This window comes from Marmota marmota, unplaced genomic scaffold (assembly GCF_001458135.2).
Source record: "Marmota marmota marmota unplaced genomic scaffold, marMar, whole genome shotgun sequence".
In the NCBI taxonomy this organism is placed as follows: domain Eukaryota; kingdom Metazoa; phylum Chordata; class Mammalia; order Rodentia; family Sciuridae; genus Marmota; species Marmota marmota.
The window spans coordinates 19,679,228-19,702,020 of NW_026000196.1; the positions used below are offsets into that span (position 1 = coordinate 19,679,228).

The 22,793-nt window shown below is 43.2% G+C and overlaps 1 protein-coding gene across 5 annotated transcripts in view; it reads right to left on the bottom strand.

The window, feature by feature from the left end:
• Apba2 (amyloid beta precursor protein binding family A member 2) overlaps positions 1 to 22,793 on the bottom strand; it is a 218,902-nt gene that overhangs the window by 50,279 nt on the left and 145,830 nt on the right. For all 5 annotated transcript variants that reach the window (XM_048790387.1, XM_048790386.1, XM_048790384.1 and 2 more), the window contains one exon: positions 13,476 to 14,469. In XM_048790387.1, coding sequence (XP_048646344.1) covers positions 13,476 to 14,429 — 954 coding nt within the window. In that variant the 5' untranslated portion in view covers positions 14,430 to 14,469. The remainder of the gene's footprint in view (positions 1 to 13,475; positions 14,470 to 22,793) is intronic.

Sequence of the window (22,793 nt, forward strand, 5' to 3'; positions counted from 1 at the left end):
AGGTTTTTTTTGTTGTCTTGTTCTCATTTTGGAGTAACAGCATGTTGGTGGGCATGAAAACTGTCCTGCCATTGTAGAAAGCATCTGTAATTCCTAAAAGAGGAATTGTTTCATGCTAAATGACCATATAACCCAGCAATTCCACTCCTAGCTATATACTCCCAAAAGCTGAAAACAAACATCTACTCAAAAAAACTTGTATACACATGTTCGTAACAGCACTAATCACATTAGACAAAAGTAGAAACGACCCAAATGTCCAGCAGCAGGTGAAAGGAAGAACATAATATGGTCTATCCATCCTATGGAGTATCATTCAGCGCTCCACAAGGAATGAAGTATCCACACCCACTACAACATGGAGGAACCTGGAAAACCTGTTAAGTGAAAGAAGCCAGACTCAAAAGGCTAAAGATTATACAATTGAATTGATATGACATACAACAAATAGGCAAATCCCAAGAGAGGGTGGGAACACTATGGAGTGACTGCTTAACAGAAAATGAATCTTCTTTTGGAGTGATGAAAACATTCTGGAAGTAGACAGTGGTGGTGCTTGCACAGCACTGTACTAAAGGTCATTGAATTGTTGTTCACTTTAAAATATTTACAATAACTAATTTTGTGTTATGTATCTATTACTACAATTTTTAAAATATGGTGGTCAGCAGATGTGTAGCATGTGCAAGGCCTTAGGTTTGATTCCCAGCTCTGTAAAAAGTAAAATAAAAAAAAATAATAATAATCTTCATAATCCTTCTGCCAATGGATCTACTAGCTGACTGCAAATACTTGCAATTTTTCCATCCGGCTGATCTAAAAGCAAGAAAGCCCATGTACATGGAGTTGAATGACAACAACCCACCAGAGCTAAAAAGCAATCACTGGGCTTTATTGGCAGCTCGAGCCTGTGGTTCTCCTGAGGGTCTGACCTGGGACATCTTCTGAATCCCCCTAGCTGCCCCTCACTTATCTTTGAGCCCTGTACACACATTCTGAGAAAACTAGCTTGACATATGAAAAAGGAATGAAACAAAGGTGCCCCAGTCAAAAGGAAAGTTAAATGTCCAGTACTAAGTCAATATTGGACTTCAATTTCCAGGGGGCATTTTCTGTATTTAACTTCGACAAGTCTGTGCAAGCTGTCATGCCCAGCGTGGAATTGCTAGTACAAATCTCTGTTCTCCTAATAGGAAAAGGAGTCCTTTGTTTCAGTCAATATAATTAGTTCTAAATCCTAAATAACAAACAGCTGCATTTAGACTCAGAGGCGCTGCCTACGGCTGCAGACATTAAAACAAAGACCTATGATTCAGAATTTGAGAAACAAGTTTCACTAGGTAATATACAAAGAAGACTCCAATATTTCAGTTAGTTACTACTAAATCTCCCTGCTCAACTTTTATGACTATATTTGCTTTTCTTAAACTTGTGGGAAAGGACAGAGCATAGTACCATTAGCAGTGATTGTAATGGTAGATGGTTCTTGATTTACGATGTTTAGACTTTTGATTCTTTTATTTTATAATGGTGTGAAAGCAATACTATTTAGTAGAAACTACTTTTAATTTTTAATTTGAATCTTTTCCGGGGCTGTGGGCTCTGCAGTCCAATGGTCTCTCACGACGCCAGGCAGCAGCAGCCAGCCACAGCTCCCATCAGCTGTGCCATCCGGAGGGGAACCAAACAACACTCTCTAGTGTGCTGTGTGGCTAAGCTGTGATGTTCAGTAGCTTAGGAGTAGGCGATGCATTTTGGACTTAATGATATTTTCAATATATGATTTATGGGTTTATTGAAATATGACTCCATCATAAGTCAAGGCATATACATTTATTTTAATGATACTAAAAGGTATGACCTCAACCACTTTACAATAAGCCAGGAGCCTATGATTTATGTAAATAGTCCCAAGAGTTTTAATAACTTTTGTTCCTGATACTCCTGCCAAGATGGAATCATGTTCAGTACTGAACAAGACCTAGAAGCAGAGAAAGGAAGATTCCTCTTCCCACTCAAGATGTGATGTGCTACTCATGATTCATTTTAGCTTTTACATCCTCCTGAAACTTCAAAGAGATGTGTGGACCCACATCTTGTGACCACACACACCAGGGTCCACAGCCCAAATGGGGTGGCTACCTCCTCTCTGCTATGGATGGACCAAATTCATTCTGATTGGCAGAAAATAGTTTTGTTTGTTTGCATGATACTGCTTACACACAGTATCAGATGGGCTCAACTTGGTTTTAGATGATTCAACTGAGTTTTAGATGATCCAAATTGGCTCAAGAAAGTCAAAGAACCCAAAACTTTTTCTTTTCTTTTTTTCTTTTATTATGGTAGATAAACATAACCTAAAATTAACCATTTTAAACATTTTTAGGTGTATGTACATTCATACTGATGTGCATCCAGCACCCACCACCCATCTCCAGAATTCTTGCAAAACTGAAACTTTGCAGACATTAAACATAACACTCCCCTCCCCTCTCCCAGGCCCCTGGAAACACCATTCTACTTTCAGTCTCTATGAATTTGTCTACTCTATGCTGCTCATAAGTGGATTCACCCTTATTTATCCTTTTGTGACTGGCACATTTCACTTAGCACATTTCACTGCCAATGGATCTACTAGCTGATTGCAAACACTTGCAATTTTTCCATCCAGCTAATCTTAGCATAATGTCTTCAAGGGTCATCCATGTAATAGCAAATGTCAGAACTTCTTTCCTTTTTAAGGCCGAATAATATCCTATTGTATGTAAAAAGCCTTTTCTTTTATACTTCATTACTATGACTGTGGCACAGAGCAACAAACAATCCTTCCACAAATGCCTGAAAATCTTACCAGCCCACATGATCTCTGCCTATGCTCAGACTCCAGGTGATGGAATTCCCTGAGTTAATTCATTCTGTTTCATTCTTCTTGGCGTTTAAAAGGAAGGTTGACATTAAATATTGATAAGATATTAAGCAAGAAAGAGCTTCTATTTTCAGTGTCTAAAAAGAAAGAAGGCGTGACCACAGGAGTGCAGAGGCATTAGCCTGGGTGTGGGGTGGTCACAAAGAAGATGCTGGGTGGGGGAGTTGGCATAGGAGTGCATGATGGTCCAAAGTAGATGAACCCAGAGCACTCAAAGTGAAGGTCAGGAACTGACACCTCCCAGCTGGTACTAAGTAAGGGCTGCCTTAAGGAAATGCAGAGAACCCAAAGGCTGGGCGTGAAGTGTCGGGGGCAGGGGTAGTGCTGCGATAGAAATTAGAGTGGACAGACAAATCTCCAAGGTGGAATCAGTAGCCACTTGCAAGAAGCCACTTGTATGGGCCAAAGGAAAGAGGAGGGCATACCTAGGAGAGAGGCAGGTGAACCGGCAATGCCTCCCCAACAGCAGTATCTTGCCCTGAGCTACTCTTATAGAGCAGTCTCCTCCCATCTAATGCCTCTTAAATGGACCAGGGCCAGATGCAGACCTGGGTCACATGTTAGCTGTTAAAACAAGAGGACCTGGACAATGAGATTTTGCACTGCTAGTGCTAAACATCCTTCAATTCCAACTGTACGGGCCTCGGCTTGGTCTCAGGTGAAGAAAGGCCAGCTTCTCTTCTGTGAAGGTCGATGGTGGGATTGGCTACAAACCTGGACTTGGCAGCTTTTGGAAGTTATCATTTGCTCCAGGATGCACCATTTCCTCCCTCAAAACACTCCTTCTCAAGTGTCTGAGTTGTGCTTAGTGTTCCTGCACCATCCATGCTGTTATCTGACATAGGGTTGGGAGTTATATTTGATGAGCCCCCTATTACCATAGGCCCATGCCTTTCTTAGTAATTGATTAGCACTGGCTGTAAGCTTAATGCTATTTGGTGAAAATCCCATGACTGCCATGTCATGCCGTCACCTCTCAGTGACTGAACACATGCAACAGTGTGCATTTCTACATCTAATGTTCAGCTGTGTGGGCTTTCTTCCCAACAGATAATGTTTCTAAAAATTCTTCCATGGAGCCCTGTACTTCCCAGGGAATGTCATGTGACTAGCCAACTTTGTCAGCTGGATGTCTGTCTCTCTAAGGCTCTTATACATGTGAGGTACTGCAAGGGTCCAATGATGGGAAGCCCAAGCACCTCCAGGAGCAAAGAGTTTCACACAGGCCAGCTCCCTGCCTTGGGTCCTATATCCTCCTCTTTCATCCCCGACAATCTGCCCTAGACATACACCATTAGAAAAGGAGTGCATTTGAGTCACACCCAGTGACTGTCCTCTCCTTGCTAGCACATTCTTAGGTCCTTCCCTATATGTTCCTACAGACAACACCCGTCTCCCTCTTCCATTCTCAAGAGCAACTCTCTGCCCTCCCAATCTACCAGACCTACCTCAGGCTACTCTCAAGACTCCAGCAGCCATAGTCAAAAAGTGCTTTCATCCCAGAAAGATAACCCCCCACCTTCCCTTGGCCTTCCTGATGTCTCTGTCTCTCAGTTCCTATGCCCCAGTTTTCTCCTAGCTCCCTTCCTCATCTCCAATGGCCCTTCTCCCTCCTACTACCATCCATTATCTTCAACCCAGATCCTCTGCTTTCCCTTATCCTCTTTTGGAAGTCACGGCCCCATCACAGTTGTAGTCCCACTCCATGCTGAGGACACACAGGCACTTCCATGGTTAGTCTCACTTTATTGGCTGATTTCTCAAAGTCCCAGAGCCACTCTGCTTCTCACAGGCTCTGGAGCCTATCCCCAAAGCTTGCCAGGAACACCCAAGCTGAGTGGGCATCTCTCCTGAGTTCCCAATCCAGATGGATGCAATAGGTGGGAGAGAAGTCTCTTCATGTCTGTCTCCCTCCAGAAAGAGTTTGGAAATGCAGGACTATGCCATTTTCATCTTGGCATCCCCAGTGTCTGTACTCCACAGGTGCCAATCGGCATGAGCTGGACTGGAGGAGATGCACAGCTGGCCAGCACAGGTCTCAGGGGCAGACCGGCAGGGAGTGGACTTTGAGGAAAGTGGGCTTTAGGAGAGCAAACCAGGGAGAAGTTTCACAAGCTTAAGAAAGCTTTAGGCAGCACGTGGAATTAGTGATGGACATTGGGTCCCCAGCACAACATATTTGCCTGGAAAACAAGCTGAGAGTTCTTAGCTCATTTTCAACTTGAAACTGGGTATAAGAAAATCAGAACTGCCATGGGAGCTGAGGGGGTGTCTTGTATCCCTCAAATCACAACTGCAAAGCAGAAAAAGGCTGAGGATGTCCCTAAGATGGGGAGTAGATCAGAATCTACCCCCATCCCCATCCCCTACTGGAGAAAAGCCATTCCTTTGAGAGGCTTGCAGAGAGGGAAGAACTTGAGGACACCAGTGGCAGCCACTCCACTCCATCAGCTCCTCAGCAGCCCTGGCCTGACCTGGTTCTTCCTCCTGAGCTGTCTTACCAGCTGAGCTTAGCCCTCCCTGTGTCACCATCTTGCTTCACTAGTGTCCCTAGTCCTTCCTGCCCAGCATAGTCTGTAGCCAAACTGCCTCCCCCACCCAAAAAGAGATTCCCATAAATACAATCTATCATCATCAGGGCAAGCTCTGCATGCCCCTTACCATCCACTCAGACCCAGATCCAGAGAAGCTTCCCCCCCGCCCCCAGCCCAGGAGTGGTAGGTAATAGAGCTGGTGTGTTCTAGATCTGGAACTACTGCAACAGGATGGAGTCCAGGCTTGTGAGCCTTAGCACCCGTATTCCTAACCACTGCACTCTGCACACTCTCCAAGGACCAAGAGGGTACTTTCCAGATGACTGTTAGTGAAAGGGCTTTACACGATCTGACCTATTAGTACCTGTTAATTGGAAATATTTTTAAAACACTTAAGAAGTTGGTAATGCTAACTACCCTAATTCAATCATTGTACATTGTATACCTGATTAAATTATTACACTATAGCCCACAAATATGTAAAATCGAAATTATAAATATAAATTAGTTAATTGAGTCTTTAAAAAAATGAAATACTCTTTTAGAAACCCTGGCTTTCATTAGGTTTAAAAGCCTTATAAGCGATCTGCTAAATAAACTGCTCCCTAATAATAATAACAACCGCTGGTAATAAGTCATCAAAAGGCTTCTCAAAAAAAAAAAAAAACAAGTTTGGCAGTTTTGCTGGCTCAGCAAATCAGTGAAAAAAAAATCAGGCTGAAAGCTAGAGCAAGCCGAGGGGCTAATAGCAACCTGAAGGCTGTGGCCACAAGATTTTATTTTTCAAAGCAGTCCTGGGAATTAATAAAAGTAGGTGCAGAGGTCACCTTTCACATTGCTGGGAAAGGAGGGTTCTGGGAAAGGGCTCTGTGCAGGCAACATGGGGCACAGAACATCTCTTCCACGGGCAGATTCAGAAGTTCTTGGTCTGATGCCACAGGTGGGCAAAGGAGTGGGAGGGCAGCAGAATCTGGTGGTGGGCTGTGGGAGGGAAGAAGCAAGCTGAACTCTACTAAGGTTCAGGGAGCTGGGGAGGAAATTCCTCTGATTGGGCCATGCCCATATCCCTGAAAACCCCTGTACTCAGCACCAACTGCAAACTCTTTCTCCAGCTCCACCTTACCTGTGCAACAGTTTTGGACAGACGACTCCCTCCTGGATATAATGCAACCCTCAAATCCCTTCTTTGCATGGCCTCCCCCATCTGCACTCCTGCTACCCCACTGCATACCAATGGAGGGGGGCGTCCCTAGGTACCAAAAACCACACAGCACTCCTCTCTCCATCCTCTTTTTTAAAGTGGGAGCTAAGACTTGCTTCACATGTCACCAAATGGGGCCCAGAATATACAAGGTGCCACTGCCTCACAACTAGGGGACTGGTCAAGGTTACCTGTACATTTAGCATTTTGTCTGCCCATTTGGTACTTGTATTCCTATCACAATCTTGAAAAGTCCTTTGCAAAACAATTCTCAATCAAATGCCAGATCATAGTCAAAGAATCTCTACACTAAGCAGTAATGGACACTTGTGAGTTCAATGTGGCTCAAGGCCCTGTGGCATGTCTCACTTCAACTGTTGTATTAAGTTGACTATGATGTATTGATTTTCTTCTTCTTTTTTTAATTTTAACTTTTTAAAAAAAATTTTAATTGTAGATGAACACAATACCTTTAATTAATTTATTTATTTTTATGTGGAGCTGAGGATCAAACCCAGTGCTTCACATGTGTGAGTCAAGCGCTCTACCAGTGGGTCACAACCCCAGCCCTAAATTTTAACTTCTTTTGCTATCATCAGAGCATTCTTTATAGAAAGCACAGGTGATAAAACAGAAGTCACGAACACTCCAAAAATCAAAATACGTATTTGGTTTGCAGGCCCAAAGTATAGAGCTGCAGAACACAACTTTTGTGTAAATCAAATACTTTCAACTGAATCATTGAGGTCCTGTACTGGGAATGCCTGTAGCCCCGGAAATCCCCAGGGTCCAAAGGGATGAATCTCTAATGGCAGAATTTCTGGTTCAGAGCAGACCTTTTCAGAATACCTTAACTGATGATAAACTTCACAAGGTTATAGGTGAAGAAGAAAGGAGGGACAGGGACTCAAAAACAGGCCATGCTTAGTAGACCACCCAGAGGCACTCAAAGCACCTGCTATCTCAGGCCATGCCACAGACCCACAAAAACAGAATTTTTGGTGCTAGACAGAGATGTCCTTACAGTGCCCCCCAGGAACACAGGTGGGCAGTCCAGGTGAAGCATGAATCAGCAACCTGCTCTTTTCTAAGGAGGTGCCCCAGTGGCTTGTCAGGTCCCCAAAGCTTAACTCTGGAGCAGTGAGAGAAGAGCCAGGTTACAGGTACCTGGCTGAGGTCCTCCCTCACTTTCACACCTCACTGCAAGACAGCAGAGGACCACAATGGTAGGAATGGACATGCTACTTTCATTGAGACAATTAATACAGCCTGGCTGGTCCTAACTCATGTATTCTTTAATGCCTGCACATAAAAAAAAATCAGTAATTCATGTCAACATAGCTCCATAAAATTAAGAAAAATGTCATGTGAATCATTTCTATTAGACTTGTTTGAGCTGTGGCATGAGCCCTCATGAAATCAGGACATGTCAGAACCTAAGTTTGGCTTATTTTTAAGACTGGAGCCTCAATGTCTACCAGTCACCTCACTGGTGCCATGACACACTTGCTGCAAATAGCAGAGTATGGCAAGCCTTTTAATACCAAAAAAATTCACAACTGGGCAGAAGCGGCCATCCCAGGCTATGGATACTAGCCCACTTACAGGCTGCTGGACTTATAGGCACACTGTGAGACATTTTCAAACATTATCTTTTGTGTAGGCCTGTCAAGGGCTACATAGTGCTGTGGCTACAGACATAAGTTTGGGTGAAACACAGTCTGTTTAGCCCTCCTACACTCTAACCAAAGGTGAAGTACTTATCCCATGTAGGGATCAAATGTCCCAGTTGTCCCATGGGACTAACCCTTGTTCCTATGTCTTTGGGTTGTCCTAGAAGTTCCTGAAATCATATATAAAACCCTTGATATGGTGCTACAGTCACCACCACCACTGTCACCTCTACTGTAACCCATGGACTTTCCAGAAAGAAAAAAAGAAAGAAATGCAGAGGCAAAGGTTTCCAATGGTGACAAGGGTATGTTCCCATCACCACCATTTGAGGTTGATGTCTAAATATACTAGAATTGAGCCATACAGGAGAGGTCTGAGAAGTTCATGGGTCTTGGCCATCCATCTCCTAGGATGTGAGACTAGGTCTACATTTTCTCCACAGGTCACACAAAGAGAGAAAAGGGATTAATGATCCAGAATATTCAGGCATGCTGGCCAGTCAGTACAGTGATTCAGGGAATTAATGCAGGAGATGTGCAAGCAATGAATGAAGTTCTAAGAAGAGGAAAGTTTTTAAAATTTCCCAAAATCATTTGCCAACCAAATACAGCTGACCCTCTGCATCTAAGTTCCATATCTGTGGATTCAACCAGCTGCAAACTAAAAATATTCAGGGGGAAAAAGAAAACCCTGCACCTGTTTTGAACGCATAATAACTTTTTTTCTTGTCATTATTTCACTAAATGAGAAAGTATAACAATTATTTACACAGCTTTTACAACATATTAGGTATTTAAGTTATCTAGAGATGATTCAAAGTATACAAGAGGATGTAGTTTATGTGCAAATACAACATATAAAACTTATGTAAGGGACTAGAGTCTGTACTGATTTGGGTACTCACAGGAGTCCTGGCACCCATCCACCTGGAATGCTGAGGGGCAACCATACAGTCAATTTTCATTCATGGTAGTTCTGTTTTGCCAAGCTGCCACAAACATTGAATCAGTGAACACTAAATTAGTGCTTCTGAGGCAGATATACGATTATGTTCCTGAGAGCATCCAGTCACATTTTGTCTACCCATTAACACAGAACCTTGTTTTATGTATTTTTTTCTGTTTAAAGGAACTTCATTGAATATAGATATTTCTTACAAATAATTACATGCAGTACTTCTTTACAGCCAAACACTAGCTGAGATGAGCCCACCATCCCAACCCTGGATCATAAGACCACACATTTCTTAGACTTTCAGCCTGTCCATTAGGCTTTATTAAAGTTGATTATCATCTCCATCAATCTGCAAATTTAGCCATATTTATGTCTGTTTCATAATTGCATCACATATTATAGATGCTACTTTAACATGTTCTAGAGTGGCTAGATATGTGGATCCATATATTTCCTCTCTCTTGTTCTGGATGCACCTCATTGTTGTTGACTCATTAACACTGCTCTCACGGCCAACAGTCATAACTCATGCCTGAATAAAGTCATCAAATGCACACTTGTTTTCTCCATGAGGTACCTCACAGCCTTCTTGTACTTTAGGAGCCCTGGACAGCACTTCAGCACTGCTCTGGGGGTCATTTTATCACCACCAACAACAAAAAAAATCACCAACAAAACCCACAAAAAACATAAACCCAAAAAAGGTACCAAATATATCATGAAAAGTTTACAGCATGAGAAGAAAAACAATAGCACAAAGCCTTGCTCAGTCTCAGCTGGAGACATGTGAGCAGGTGACTCAGATTTTTTGCCTTTGCCTATATTTGCAAATGACCATAAAAGTGTCATGAGAACTAACTTTAGGGTTTCAAATAGATTTCAGCAAGACTACAAATTCACAAATATGGGACCCATGGATAATAAGGATATACTTTGTTTGGGGGGAAATAGTCAACACTGATGTGGAACACAGGAATTTATCCTTAGGTAATGCACCATAAAAAGCACAGTTTGTATAGCTATTTTCTTACATATAAGGAAAAATGCCATCTTGAACCTGCATGCTAATGGCTGTGTGTGTAGACAAATAAATTATATGGCACATCATCCAAATGAAAGATTAAAAGGTCACTAAAAATAACCATGAAAATTATGTGGCAATATGGAGAAACATTTTATGACACGTCTGATTTTTAAAAGCTGGATGACAAAATTATAGCTGGGATATAATGACTGCTATGTATTTATTTATGTTCTATAATCTGAAAAAGAACAGAGAAAAATTAAAATAGCTCGTCTGTTGGGGTGTCAGGGACTATCAGAAATGTAGTTTTTATATTCCCATTTCAACCTCTATTATACTTACTGTCATGGAGGCAATGACTAAATAGACGCTATTCAGTACAGGTTGAGTATCCCTTATCCAAAATGCTTGGGATTTGGGTGTTTTATATTTGGGATTTTTTTCAGATTGTGGAAAATCTGCATACACATAAGGAGATTCTTTGGGGATGAAACCTAAGGCTAAGCATGAAAATCATTTATGCTTCATGCACACATTTTACACAAAGCCTGAAGGAAATTTTACACAATATTTTTGAATGTGCCTGCATTATGACTGTGAGCCACCTCAGGAGGTAAAGTATGGAATTTTGCACTAGTAGCATCAGGTCGGTACTCAAAAAGATTTAGACTTTGTGGTATTTTGGATTTTGAGATTAGGGATACTCAACTTATCCTCTTAAAATGTATCTATGGCTTAATTTTTCAAGTTTTACAATAAATAAAAGGGTGGAGAGGGAGGTTATGCAACTTTCCTCCAACTGAATTCTCAAAATGTTGCATTTCCTTGAAATGCATATTAGGACTCAGAAGTTCTGGGGTGGGCCACCCCAGTGATGCTGTGTGGATAGGCCATGGCCACACTTTAAAAAGTGACAGTCTAAAAGGCCAAAATTTGGGGCTGGTTTGTGGCTCAGCAGTAGAGCACTCGCCTAGTACGTGCGAGGCTCTGGGTTCGATCCTCAGCACCACATATAAATAAATAAAGATATTGTGTCCAACTACAACTAAAAAATATATAAAAAATAAAATAAAAGGCCAACATCACCCATCCTCTTTGCAGATTCCTTTTTGTCTCAGTCTCAAATCTAGGCAATGCTAACACTAACTGCATGGATGACACTAGGAACAGAGAGGTGGGCTTGGGACTCAGTGATACCCTGAGCAACTATCTTAGACCAAGCTTTTGTTGGTTCTCAGAACAGCTTTACTGTCCCCAAGGAAGCAAGAGATTGCTTGTAGGAAAGCGGGCTGTGGTTTCAAACAAGGCATCACCAAACCACCTGGCGCATATTCTTCATACAGAATCTGGCTTTCACAATCATTTCTAGCTTTGGCTCTTTTGGGTCCAATTTCAAAGGGTTTCTTGTGTAAAATGGGCTACTTGGGAATACAGGATGTGAAGACCCTGCCCACATGTGCCAGGCCCTATAGAGTCCTCAGAAGGAGCACTGGGCCCGTTCATATGGGACCTGGTCAGCCCCTGACTTGGGAACTGCTAGGCTCTTTCCTGGATGGAAATAGTTTGTGAGTGAATGAATGAAAGCAGAAAAGCTCTACATCATTAGCCAGCTTAAATGAGCTTTTCCAGTGTGTTGGATAAGAGCATTAGCTTCAAGGACACACTCTGCTTAGGGACCAAAGCTGCCTGCTTTTCCATTCAATGCCTCTTCTCTGAAGAACAGACCTCCTTCTGGTCCTCCACAACAGCTGGGGACTACCTCACCTGCTCCTGCCCTTTTAAACAGCCAACATCCTCCATTCATTCCCTTTTATTTATCCCCCAGTTCTCCAGCCTAGAGTCTCACTCAAATTAGCATCTGTTTAGCACAAAGCACAAAGGAGCAAAAGATCAGGTCTAACTTGCTCCCCACAGGCTCTAAAGATAATTTTCTCTTGAAAAAATCTTTGACAGGAATGCTCTTCTATTAACAAAATGCAGTACGTCACATACCCTGTGCAACCCTATGGTGTCATCACTATTGCTGGGGACAAGTTCAGGCTCTGCCAGCGACTGATGGAAGATGACAGCATTTTGGCCTAAAGCCCAGATCCAGGGCCCAGAGTCACCTGACCTCTAGAGAAAGCTCCCCCAATGTCCACAAGTATATAATAGCACTTTCCTTACATCTGTGGCCCCCATGAATGCAGAATTTCTGTGAATGACAGGAATACTCCCAGAGTGAACTTACACTTGATAATCTTTAGAAAGAACAAAAGGCACCAAATGCAAGTGCCAGAAATCTAACCACAATTCCAAATGCAACCTTTCACTATATGTGTTTATGTGTGTGTGTGTGTGTTTTCAAACTCATGAACTCTACTGGGAAAAAAAATAATTAAGATTTTAAAAATATACAAGCAGTCCACATAATGGACCAAATACATGTTCCTTTACACAGGTTTAATAATTGTATCTTCTTTATGTGCTCATGGTGGATTTTTTTTTGAATGGCAGCTTTTCAAATGTGTTTATTACAGTACATGCTTATTTGGCTATAATTAAAAGAAAATATAGCTATACTTATATCCATTGGCCTCAACAGCATGCATTTATTCTCCAACTTTGTCAAGCTTTCAAATAATTATTTGCAGAATACAGTGGATATTCATAGCTAACTGACCACCAAGCCTGCAGCCTGAAGCCTTTGAAGACTTGTAACCTGGATGCAATGGCCACTGTTGACCCTTGGCATTAGTCAGCTCAGTGCATGAACACCATCAATCCCCCATCCTCACCAATGTCCTGCTGGCCTTAGGAAACCACTTGGGGGAGGGAGGGAGGCAGGGACCATCAAACAGATGCTCCTCTGCCATCCACAGAAACAGAAATCAAACCTCTCCTGGCACTGTAGAGTAGGGAGTCTTCTGGAAGACACTAGCTGCCAGTCAGCCCTCAATGAAAGACTTTCCTGATATTCCTGAATTTGAGGGGTGAGCTTAAGAGTGATCAAAATGTCCCTGAAATGTGACCGCAAAACTGAGAAAATGAAGAACGAAGCCTGCATTTTGAACTGGAAAGCAGACCAGTCCCTCCCCCAGGCCTCAGATTTACCATTGGCCATGCCTACACCACAGCTCTCTGGGCTCCTCTGCCCCATTCCCTGGAACAGGAAAGACCTACCTGCTCTTGGGGCCACTTTGGCCTCTCCTCTGGGGTCCTGGTCTTGGCCTTGAAGCCTCTCTGGGGGTCTCCTGGGTGCTTGGACTCGGGAGGGAGGTTCAGTGACTTGGGCCTTGCCTCATGCCTGTTGGGCCCGCAGCTGGCCTCGCTGGGCGGGCAGGCCTCTGTGGAGTCCCCCGGCTCCGGCTCAGGCATGTGCTCAGGGCTCGCCTCGCTGGCACTGGTGATGCTGGTCATGCTCAAGCTCATCTTGATCTCAGCCACAATCTGGTCAATGTCTTCCTCCTGGTCCTCCAGGTCCCCATCCCCACGCCTCAGGTGATAGGGGGAAGCACCCCCTGCATTCCCATTGGCCTCTGAAGGGTAATAGTCCTGGTAGCCCTCTTTGCCGGGACAGTAGTGACCATCATCTTCCTGGCCGTGGGCTTCCAGCACAGAGGGCTCGTCCTCTGGGATGGGCAGGTGGCTCTCTGGGTAGTCCTGGCTGCCTTCGGCCCCATGGCCATGGGGGTGTGGGCCCGCTGAGTCTGTCCACTCCTCCACTGCCTCTTGGCACTCGTCAGTGTCCACAGGGTGTGTACCGTGGGCCACATACTCCTCCCCGTTGCAGTCCATGCCCTCCAGGTAGCTGTCATCCTCTGGGCAGTAGCGGATGTAGTAGGTGATGCCCTCCTCCTCCTCGGGGAGCCCCTCATCATAGTCCTCCTCCTCAGAGGTGTTGTTCACATAGTCGGAGCTGGAGTCCCCGTCAGGGCTGTGGTTGTGGCAGTCTTGCTCCTCGGGCGTGGGACTCTCTGGTCGCAGGGTGGTCAGCTCCAGGCCCTTGGGCACATAGCCCTCCAAGGGCAGCTCTGCATCCTCACTCTCAGGCTCCTGGCCATGGGGGATGGGGCCTGGCCTGGCCCTGTGTTCCAACATGCTGCTCGTGGTGCTCTGGCGCTTCCGGTGGGCCATGGCAGACACTCACGCGGCCATCATCACCCGGAGGCAGTCACTGTGGGGAGGAACGTTGGAAAGTACAGAGTCAGAATCCCACCGATCTCTGATCACCACCAGCCCAACAAGCACGCAGCCCACCCCACGCGCCCACGCGCCTTGCCACCATGTTCGCTCAGAGCAATGTGAACGCACATCTGTTCAAAGAATGTGACATTCCCGCCTGGCTGCCTCATGTGCCAGGAACAACATGCCACGGTGCCAAGGAGGACAGGCAGAGCAGGAGGAAAAGGTGGCAGGGAGAGGAGAGGCACCCTCAGTCACCAGGACGCCAGCCTGGGGCCTGCAGCTCACACGCTCATTCCTGACCCCCACACTGGGCTCACTCCCTTCCGGGTTCCCCAGGTGATCAAGTCACAAGGCCATAAGCAGGTTAGCTGCTCTCAAAAGAGAAAAGAGGACGCTTCCATCCAAAGACAATGATGATGGATGGGGAAGGAGGTTAGATTTTCCCAGTTCAACTCCTCACCCCATGATGAGGTAGACACTGAAATATTACATTGCACCCCCGGATTGGTAAACTTACTATGTGGCATTTAAAAATGAAATAAGAATAAAAAAGTCTATTTGGGAGGAGGGCTGAGAGGGATGCCATGTAGAAAGAAAAAATGGTGTCTGTTGTATTCTGCTGACTTTCCTATCCTCTACTATCCCCCCTCCCCTCCCCTCCCCTCTTCTCTCTCTACCCCCTCTACTGTAATTCATTTCTCCCCCTTGTGAGACACTAGTATGGCAATATGTAAATCAGTGGATGTGTAACCGATATGATTCTGCAATCTGTATACGGGGTAAAAATGGGAGTTCATAACCCACTTGAATCAAAGTGTGAAATATGATATATCAAGAACTATGTAATGTTTTGAACAACCAACAATAAAAATTTAAAAAAATAATAATAATAACACTAAAAAAAAAGAAAGAAAGAAAAAATGGTATTAAATACTCTTTTCAAATAGTTTGATTTTTTTTTACCATGTTACATGGTAAAAATGTAGTACGTTCAAAGGACTACTTTTATTTTGCAATGAATTTTTAATAAAATTATATATTAATTCAAAATAAATCAATCTGTGCTCCTTGAAGACCATATCAGTCCCCTTCCCCACTGGCTTGTCCCACCCTCTCCCCATTGCTCACTCCAAACCAAACAGCATTCACCAAGGGTCTGAAATTGCGGGTGCTGTCTTGAATAATGAACAGAGAAGCTCAACGTAAGTGCCCAGCCTTTCAGGCCCAAAGGTGTGTCAGGGAAGGCAGCACTGCCTGGCCAAGGGGAGATGGACAGGGATGGGGCTGCAGCCGGCGGGGCACGTATCCTGGTACCACACAGACCCTGCAATGATCATGGGGGCCCACAACAGGAGAGGCCCTGGGGCCCACTGCCCCAGGACTCTGCATTTTAACCCCCAAACCAGGCAGAGTCATTGGGCAATGTCCAGTAATGGCACAACACAGTATCTGTTAGTCCCATCTCTCTGGATCCAGCATGGAGGAAAGAAGGCTGGAGGAAGGGAGACTGGTAAAAACATTATTCCAGTCCTCTAGGGGAGAGGAGGAGCTAGCATCCAGACAAAGGCTTAGAAAGAGTGTTCAAAAGTTTGGTTCATGTACTTTTTCTTAGGCTGAGTGGTTACTCAAGAGTTCACTGTATCCTTGAAACTCTACTTTGACAATACAAATGCCCTTTTTGCATCATAGTTGCTCCTTTTTAAAAACGTATTCCAGTAGTCCAATTAAGAAAGGAGAGCTAATACACTTTAAAACATGGTAAGATGGTCAACTTTATGTTATATCTATTTTAGTACAATTAAGCAAATTAAAATGAAAAAAAACCAAACATATTGAGAGCTTAAATTAAACCAGTGCAAATAAGGCAAGAGAAAGGGCTTAGCTAGTATTTAAGGGGTGGGAGCCTTGAGACCTGTAGTCAGATGAGAGGGAGCAAAGACGGAGGAGGCACTATCCATGATGCTCAAAGCAGTCACTACCCAGGCTCTGAGCTCACATTCCTGTACATCCTCTTTCTTAAGTATCATCTCCCCAGGGAGCTCATAAACTAAAGGACTTTCACAAGCCATATCTCCCACAGTGCCAGTGCAGCACCTTGCTTGCAGTGGTACCCCAAAGACATCTCACTATAAGAGTGCCTTTACCAGATGGTTAGTCACAGCATTATGAATATTCCCAGAAGAACCGAGAAGGAGATAATTACTTCATCCAGTCTGGACTCTCAGAGTGTGAGCACAATTACTGATGGAGACACATGCTTCCAATGCGTGAATGCACATTGAAGAAATTCACCATTGTCAGAAGCAGTGTTTACTCCGTTGTCCGCAAAGGGATCACGAATGGCTGTCTCTTGCTAACAGTACCAGAATGATGAAAGATTCATAGCACTTCCCCAGAGTGGCCTGCAGACTACAAAAATATCCCACATCAGGAAAACTATGACTGAGAAGGACCCTGCAGGGTCTGAATGTCCTCCACAATCACCCCGTCCCAAACTCTGAAGTTGGCAGGACTATTCCAAAGACCTGTTCCCAAGAACAGAAGAGGGGCTCAGCATTCACCAGAACAACAGACACCGGAGGACTCATCAAGGAGGATGAACTGAGCCAGGCATGGTGGCTGGTGCATGTCTGTAATCCCAGTGGCACTGGAGTTTGAGGCAGGAGGATCACAAGTTCAGAAACTTAGTAAGGTCCTTAGCAACTTAGTGAGACACTGTCTCAAAAATAAAAAAATAAATAAAAATGGGTGGGGGGATATATCAGTGGCTAAGTGCCCCTGGGTTTAATTCATGGTACCAGAAAAAAAAAAAAAGAATGATGAACTGCCTAAAAGATAGTTCGTTACTCTACTTCAGAGGAAGCCAACCACAGGGACAGGCTAGAGGACTGATGTGAGAAACTTAATGACCACAGTCTGGACACAATCTACTGAAACAACATTCCTCACAGTGATCTCTCAGAAGTATGTGCTGAAGGCTCTGGCCAACAGGTGGCCATAGTTGTCCATGCTATGTCAGTCAGAATGGCAGAAGGAAGGGTGGGGGACCAATGGTGGCAGCAGCTACATGTCAGTGAGCCCACAGTTCCTATTCTGTGGAGTGGTACCATCTCTACAGCACCCTGAGTCTCCCCAGGGCTTTGACACCAGGTCACACTGCAGGTATAGTAGGCCCTCCCTATCTGTGGGTTCTCCCTTCTGCATCTTCAACCAATCCTGGATTGAAAATTTTTATTTAAATTGTGTCTGTGCTGAATATATGCAGACTTTTTATCTTGTCATCATTCCTAAACAATTCAGAATAACAGGTATTTGGAGGACATTTACACTGTGTTAGGTGTTAAAAGTCATCTAGAGATGATTTGAGGTATATGGGAAGATGTACACAGGTTGTATGCAAATACTACACCATTTTATGTAAGGGACTTGAGCATCCACTGATTTTGGTATCCTCATAGGGTCTTAGAAGAATGCCCACGGACAACTCTATTTACATCTTTGTTAGAGAACAAACTAAAGTACACAGTACATCTTATCGTCTTCACTTCAGATGCTATCAGTACATGCACTTAAGCATATGTTACCTACCCTGTATAAAACACCTATATAAAAATATAATACACACGTTAGAGTCACAGAACAGTCCCCAATTCTGCAGGTTTTTTAAACATCAATCTCTATGGTTTGGATAAGTTTCCCCCAATGGCCCATGTGTGAGAGGCTTGGTCCCCTGCCTATGTTGCCATTGGCAGGTGATGGGAACTTTAAGGGATGGAGCCTATTGGGAGGTCCATGAGCCATTGGAGGTGTGACCTTGAAGAGGATATTGGGAATTAAGCCCTTTCCTCTTCCTCTCTTTTTTTATGCTCTGGCTATGAGGTGAAAGCTTTGCTCCCCACCATAATAACCTGCCTTGCCACGGGTCCAAAATGACAGGGCCAATTGGTCAAGGACCAGAATCTCTGAAGACATGAGTTAAAATAACCCTTTTCTCTTTATAAGTTTACTATCTCAGGTATTTGTTATAGCAACTGCCTAGTGCATTCACTGAGGTGGTATTATAGAACTAGAAGAGAACCAGGAGTTTATTTTTCACTAGTTTCCTGTTATCTCTTAGAGTCTTCAAATAATTTCAGCAAAATTTACTGGAGGTGCACAACACTATCAGTAACTAAGTATGCTGGAAAATAATTATTTAATTCATTGCCCACCACTGTTTCTTATATTTTATGTAGATTTTTCTCTTAAAGTATTTTTTACAATTTCATTTTTACTTTACTATAATAATTGTGAGGGTCATTTTGTTCAGTTAAAAGGTAATGCTTTTATGTCTAGAGAATGGCTTCTCACATAGACTATTTCTTTTTTTTATGTTTATTTTTTAGTTGTAGTTGGATACAATACCTTTATTTTATTTACTTATTTTTATGTGGTACTGAGGATCAAACTCAGGACCTCGTGCGTGCTAGGTGAGCGCTCTACCGCTGAGCCACAACCCCAGCCTATTTCTTAAACTGCATCTTTATTTGCCAAACTGCAAACACTATTTCACTATCTTCCAGTTGGCAGTCTTGTAGATGTGTGGTTTAATACTAATCTGATTCTTCTTACCTTAGTATCACATCTGTTGCTTGTCTGGAAGCTTGTAGAATTCTTTTCTCTATTCTTAAGAGTACAGAAATTCCACTGGGGATATGTCTGGATGAGGGTCATTTTTTTTTACATTAATCTACAAGGATCCATTTGTTGAGCCCTTTCCATACTGAGCCCACATCTTGTCTAGCTACAGGAAGCTTCCTACTATTTCTTTTCTTTTCTTTTTTTAAATTTCTCTCTCCCATGGCCTTTTCCTCCTTTCAGAACATCTCTGGGTTCTGTCCTCTCAATCACTTAACTTTACACTCCTAACTCCCATTTCATCATATTTTTTTCTCTGTGGTAAAAATTAATTCTTCCATTTTACTTTCCAGTTTTTCAGGAAGACACAGCATGAACCTCTTTGGTCCTTCTGGCAGCAAAGGGCCCCTGTAACACAAGGAAGGTGTCTCACAAAGAGTTGTGGATTAAAGGGCAGTTCGTAGGTACGATAGGAGATGATTTTCTGGTGACCTGGCAGCAACGGGGTTGGCCATCTGGGACTTCATTACTGAGCTATGAGAAGGCTCCTCTATATTTTAAGTATGGACAGAAATGAGATGTGCTCAGCCAAGTCTGCCTCATTCAGGGGAAAATGTCCCCTACTCTGTGTCAGCTTTCTGTCATTGTGACAAAATATCTATGACAATCAACTTATAAGCAAGAAAGGTTTACTTTGGCTCAGGTTTCAGAGGTTCCACCTCATAAAGTCCACACCACCTCCCAACAGCACCACAGGCTGCTGACCACACTTTTAACTCATGGGCCTTTGGGGAACACTCATCCAAGCCTTAGAACCCTCCTAATGGGAAATAGGTACTCCTCTGAAATTCCCTGGGTCTGTGTGGCACAGCCCACCCCAGCTCTGATGGTTCCAGACTTCTCATGGGAGGAGGCAGACACTTTTCCCTTAAAGCAGGCAAATCGGACTAATATCTAGAATCTTTTATTCTTCATGTTTAAATATTGAGCCCCCCTGAAGAGAATATATACACAAGATAGGAAGCATCTTAGTTTCCCCGCAAATGGTTAGTCCAGTGCTTTTCGAACTTGCTACCTATTTAAAATCCTGATGCACAGATCAATGAAATGGGGATATCTCAGGTAGGAGAGAGGCCTCATGGTTTGGTCCTCTTTTTCACTGTTGTAACAGAAGACCTGACGAGAAAATGTTCATTTTGCAGTCAGTCCACAGACGGCTGACTCTTGCTCTGGGTCAGAGGCGAGGCAGAACATCATGGCTTCTTGTGGCAGAGGGAAGCAGCTGGGGACATGGAGCCAGGAAGTAAAGAGAACTCCCCTCCCTGTGGACAAAATATATATTTTGGAAAGCCCAGCTCCTCCAGCCACACCCCAGCTGCCTACAGTTACCACCCAGTTAATCCCTATCAGGGGATTAATGCACTGATTATGAGAGTTAAGACTCTCCTAACCCAATCCTTTCACCTCTGAACTTTCTTGCATTGTTTCACACATGAGCTTTTGGGGGACACCTCGTATCTAAAACATAACACCTCAGTATGTGTAGAGATCCCCCAGATTATTCCAACCTACAGCAAGTTTTGGGAACCACTCATTTATCCAGCTCTCCCAAAGCTCTTTATTAAATGGACTATTTTTTCCCCTCTGGTCTTAGGGCAACCAGCCATGGCAATTTTAATGCTGAAAGTCCCATGTAATCAGGAAACTCCTAGTCCCAGGAATACAGGGATGGCCAGTTACCCTGCATAGCATGTACAAAAGCTCCTTGATGTACGATGAGGCTGCATTCTGATAAATCTACCATGAGTTGGAAATGCATTTAATACAACTTACCTATTGAACATCATAGCCTAGCCTACCTTAAATGTACTCAGGACATTTAATCAGACTACAGTTGGGCAAGATGGTCTAGCACCAAGTTTATTTTATAATAAAGCGATGGATATCTCACATAATTTGTGGAATATTGTACTTAAAGTGATAAACAGGATGACTGTATGAGGAAATGATTTCACACCACTGTAATGTTAAAAAAAATCAGAAGTTGAATCATTGTAAGACAGGACCCATCAGTACTAAATTCTTATATAAAATTTGATCTGTTTCTGGGTCTTCTAGTCTATACCACTTCTATCAACAGCTTTGTGGTTTTCTTCACAGCTATGGATATCTTTTAATAAGTTTATTCTTGGATATATTACATCTGTGGCTGTCGTGAATGGAGTTTCTCCTCCATTATGTGATTACTTGGTTATTACTGGTGTACAGAAAAAAGCTATACCAATCCTATACAAATACATCTTTTTTTTTTTTTTTTTAGAGAGAGAATTTTAGTATTTATTTTTTAGTTATCGGCGGATACAACATCTTTGTTTGTATGTGGTGCTGAGGATCGAACCCGGGCCGCACGCATGCCAGGCGAGCGCGCTACCACTTGAGCCACATCCCCAGCCCCAAATACATCTTATTAACCTACATTTAAGTCCCAATTTTTTTTAAGTCCCAATGTTTTTTAGTTAATGTTTTTTTTCTGGGTTAATGTCATTTTCTGATGGTAAATGACACCGTTCTCTAGTCATCACCATCTGGTTTCTCCTTTTCAGCATGTGATCATCTTCTCTGACCCTTGCCCTGCACTTTCCTATGAGGTTAAGTAACAATAATACTAAGGAACATCCTTGACTTATTCCTCATTTTAATGAAAATGTTTTTATTTTTCTAGAGCTAGATCAGGGTAAGACAGATGAGGCATCAAGAACTTCAGGGATCAAAATAAATGATATTTTAATTGCAATGCTTTAAAAAATAAAAATCAATGCAAAATACATGATGAACTAAACATCAAAATATTAAATAAAGACAGGACTGGTATTGATTTTTCCTTTTGCCTCAGGCAACAATATGGCTCTGCAGGACTCTGGCAATGATCCTGTTTTTTTTAAACGTTTTCACCATTAAATGCAATGCTGGCATCTGGATAAAGACCGTTCTTTTCTAGAGCTTGATATCACAGACCTCTGATCTGGTTCTCTGTTCTGTGGACACAAAGGGAAAGGGGCTCAATGGCAGCTGCCCAGGAAGGAGCCAAATGTTTAAAGAGTGCAGAATATATTTAACTTACTGGGCACTTTCAATGTAAGAGAAAGAGCCATCCCATTAAAAATGAAGATGGAAGATCCTTGTTTAAATTCACATGTCTGTTTACTGTGAGGCCTTGGGCAAGATGTCTAATGGAGGGATGGCCTTCCTCCCTTGGGAAGTTGGAAATGACATATTTGCCTGCTGGGCTTGAAGTAGGTTAAGTAGGAGAGTGTATTAGTCCATTTTTTGTTACTAAAATGAAATACCTGAGGCTCGTAATTTCATAAGAAAAAGAGGTTTATTTAGCTCCTAGTTCTGGAGGTTAAAAGGGCATCGAACTGGCATCAGTTCAGGTCTGGTGAAAGACTCAAGATAGATTACATGGCAACAATGGAAGTATATGCAATGGGGCAGACCACATCACCAGACAGAAAGTACATGAGCAATTTAAGGGTCAGGCTTGCTCTAATAACATCTTTCTCTCTCAAGAACTAAGACAGAGTCCCACAAGAACTACCTTAATTTCTTCGGAAGATAACACCCCCAATAACTTTAGGATCTCCCACTAAGCCCCATCTCTTAAAAGTTTCCACCATCTCTCTACATTGCCACAGG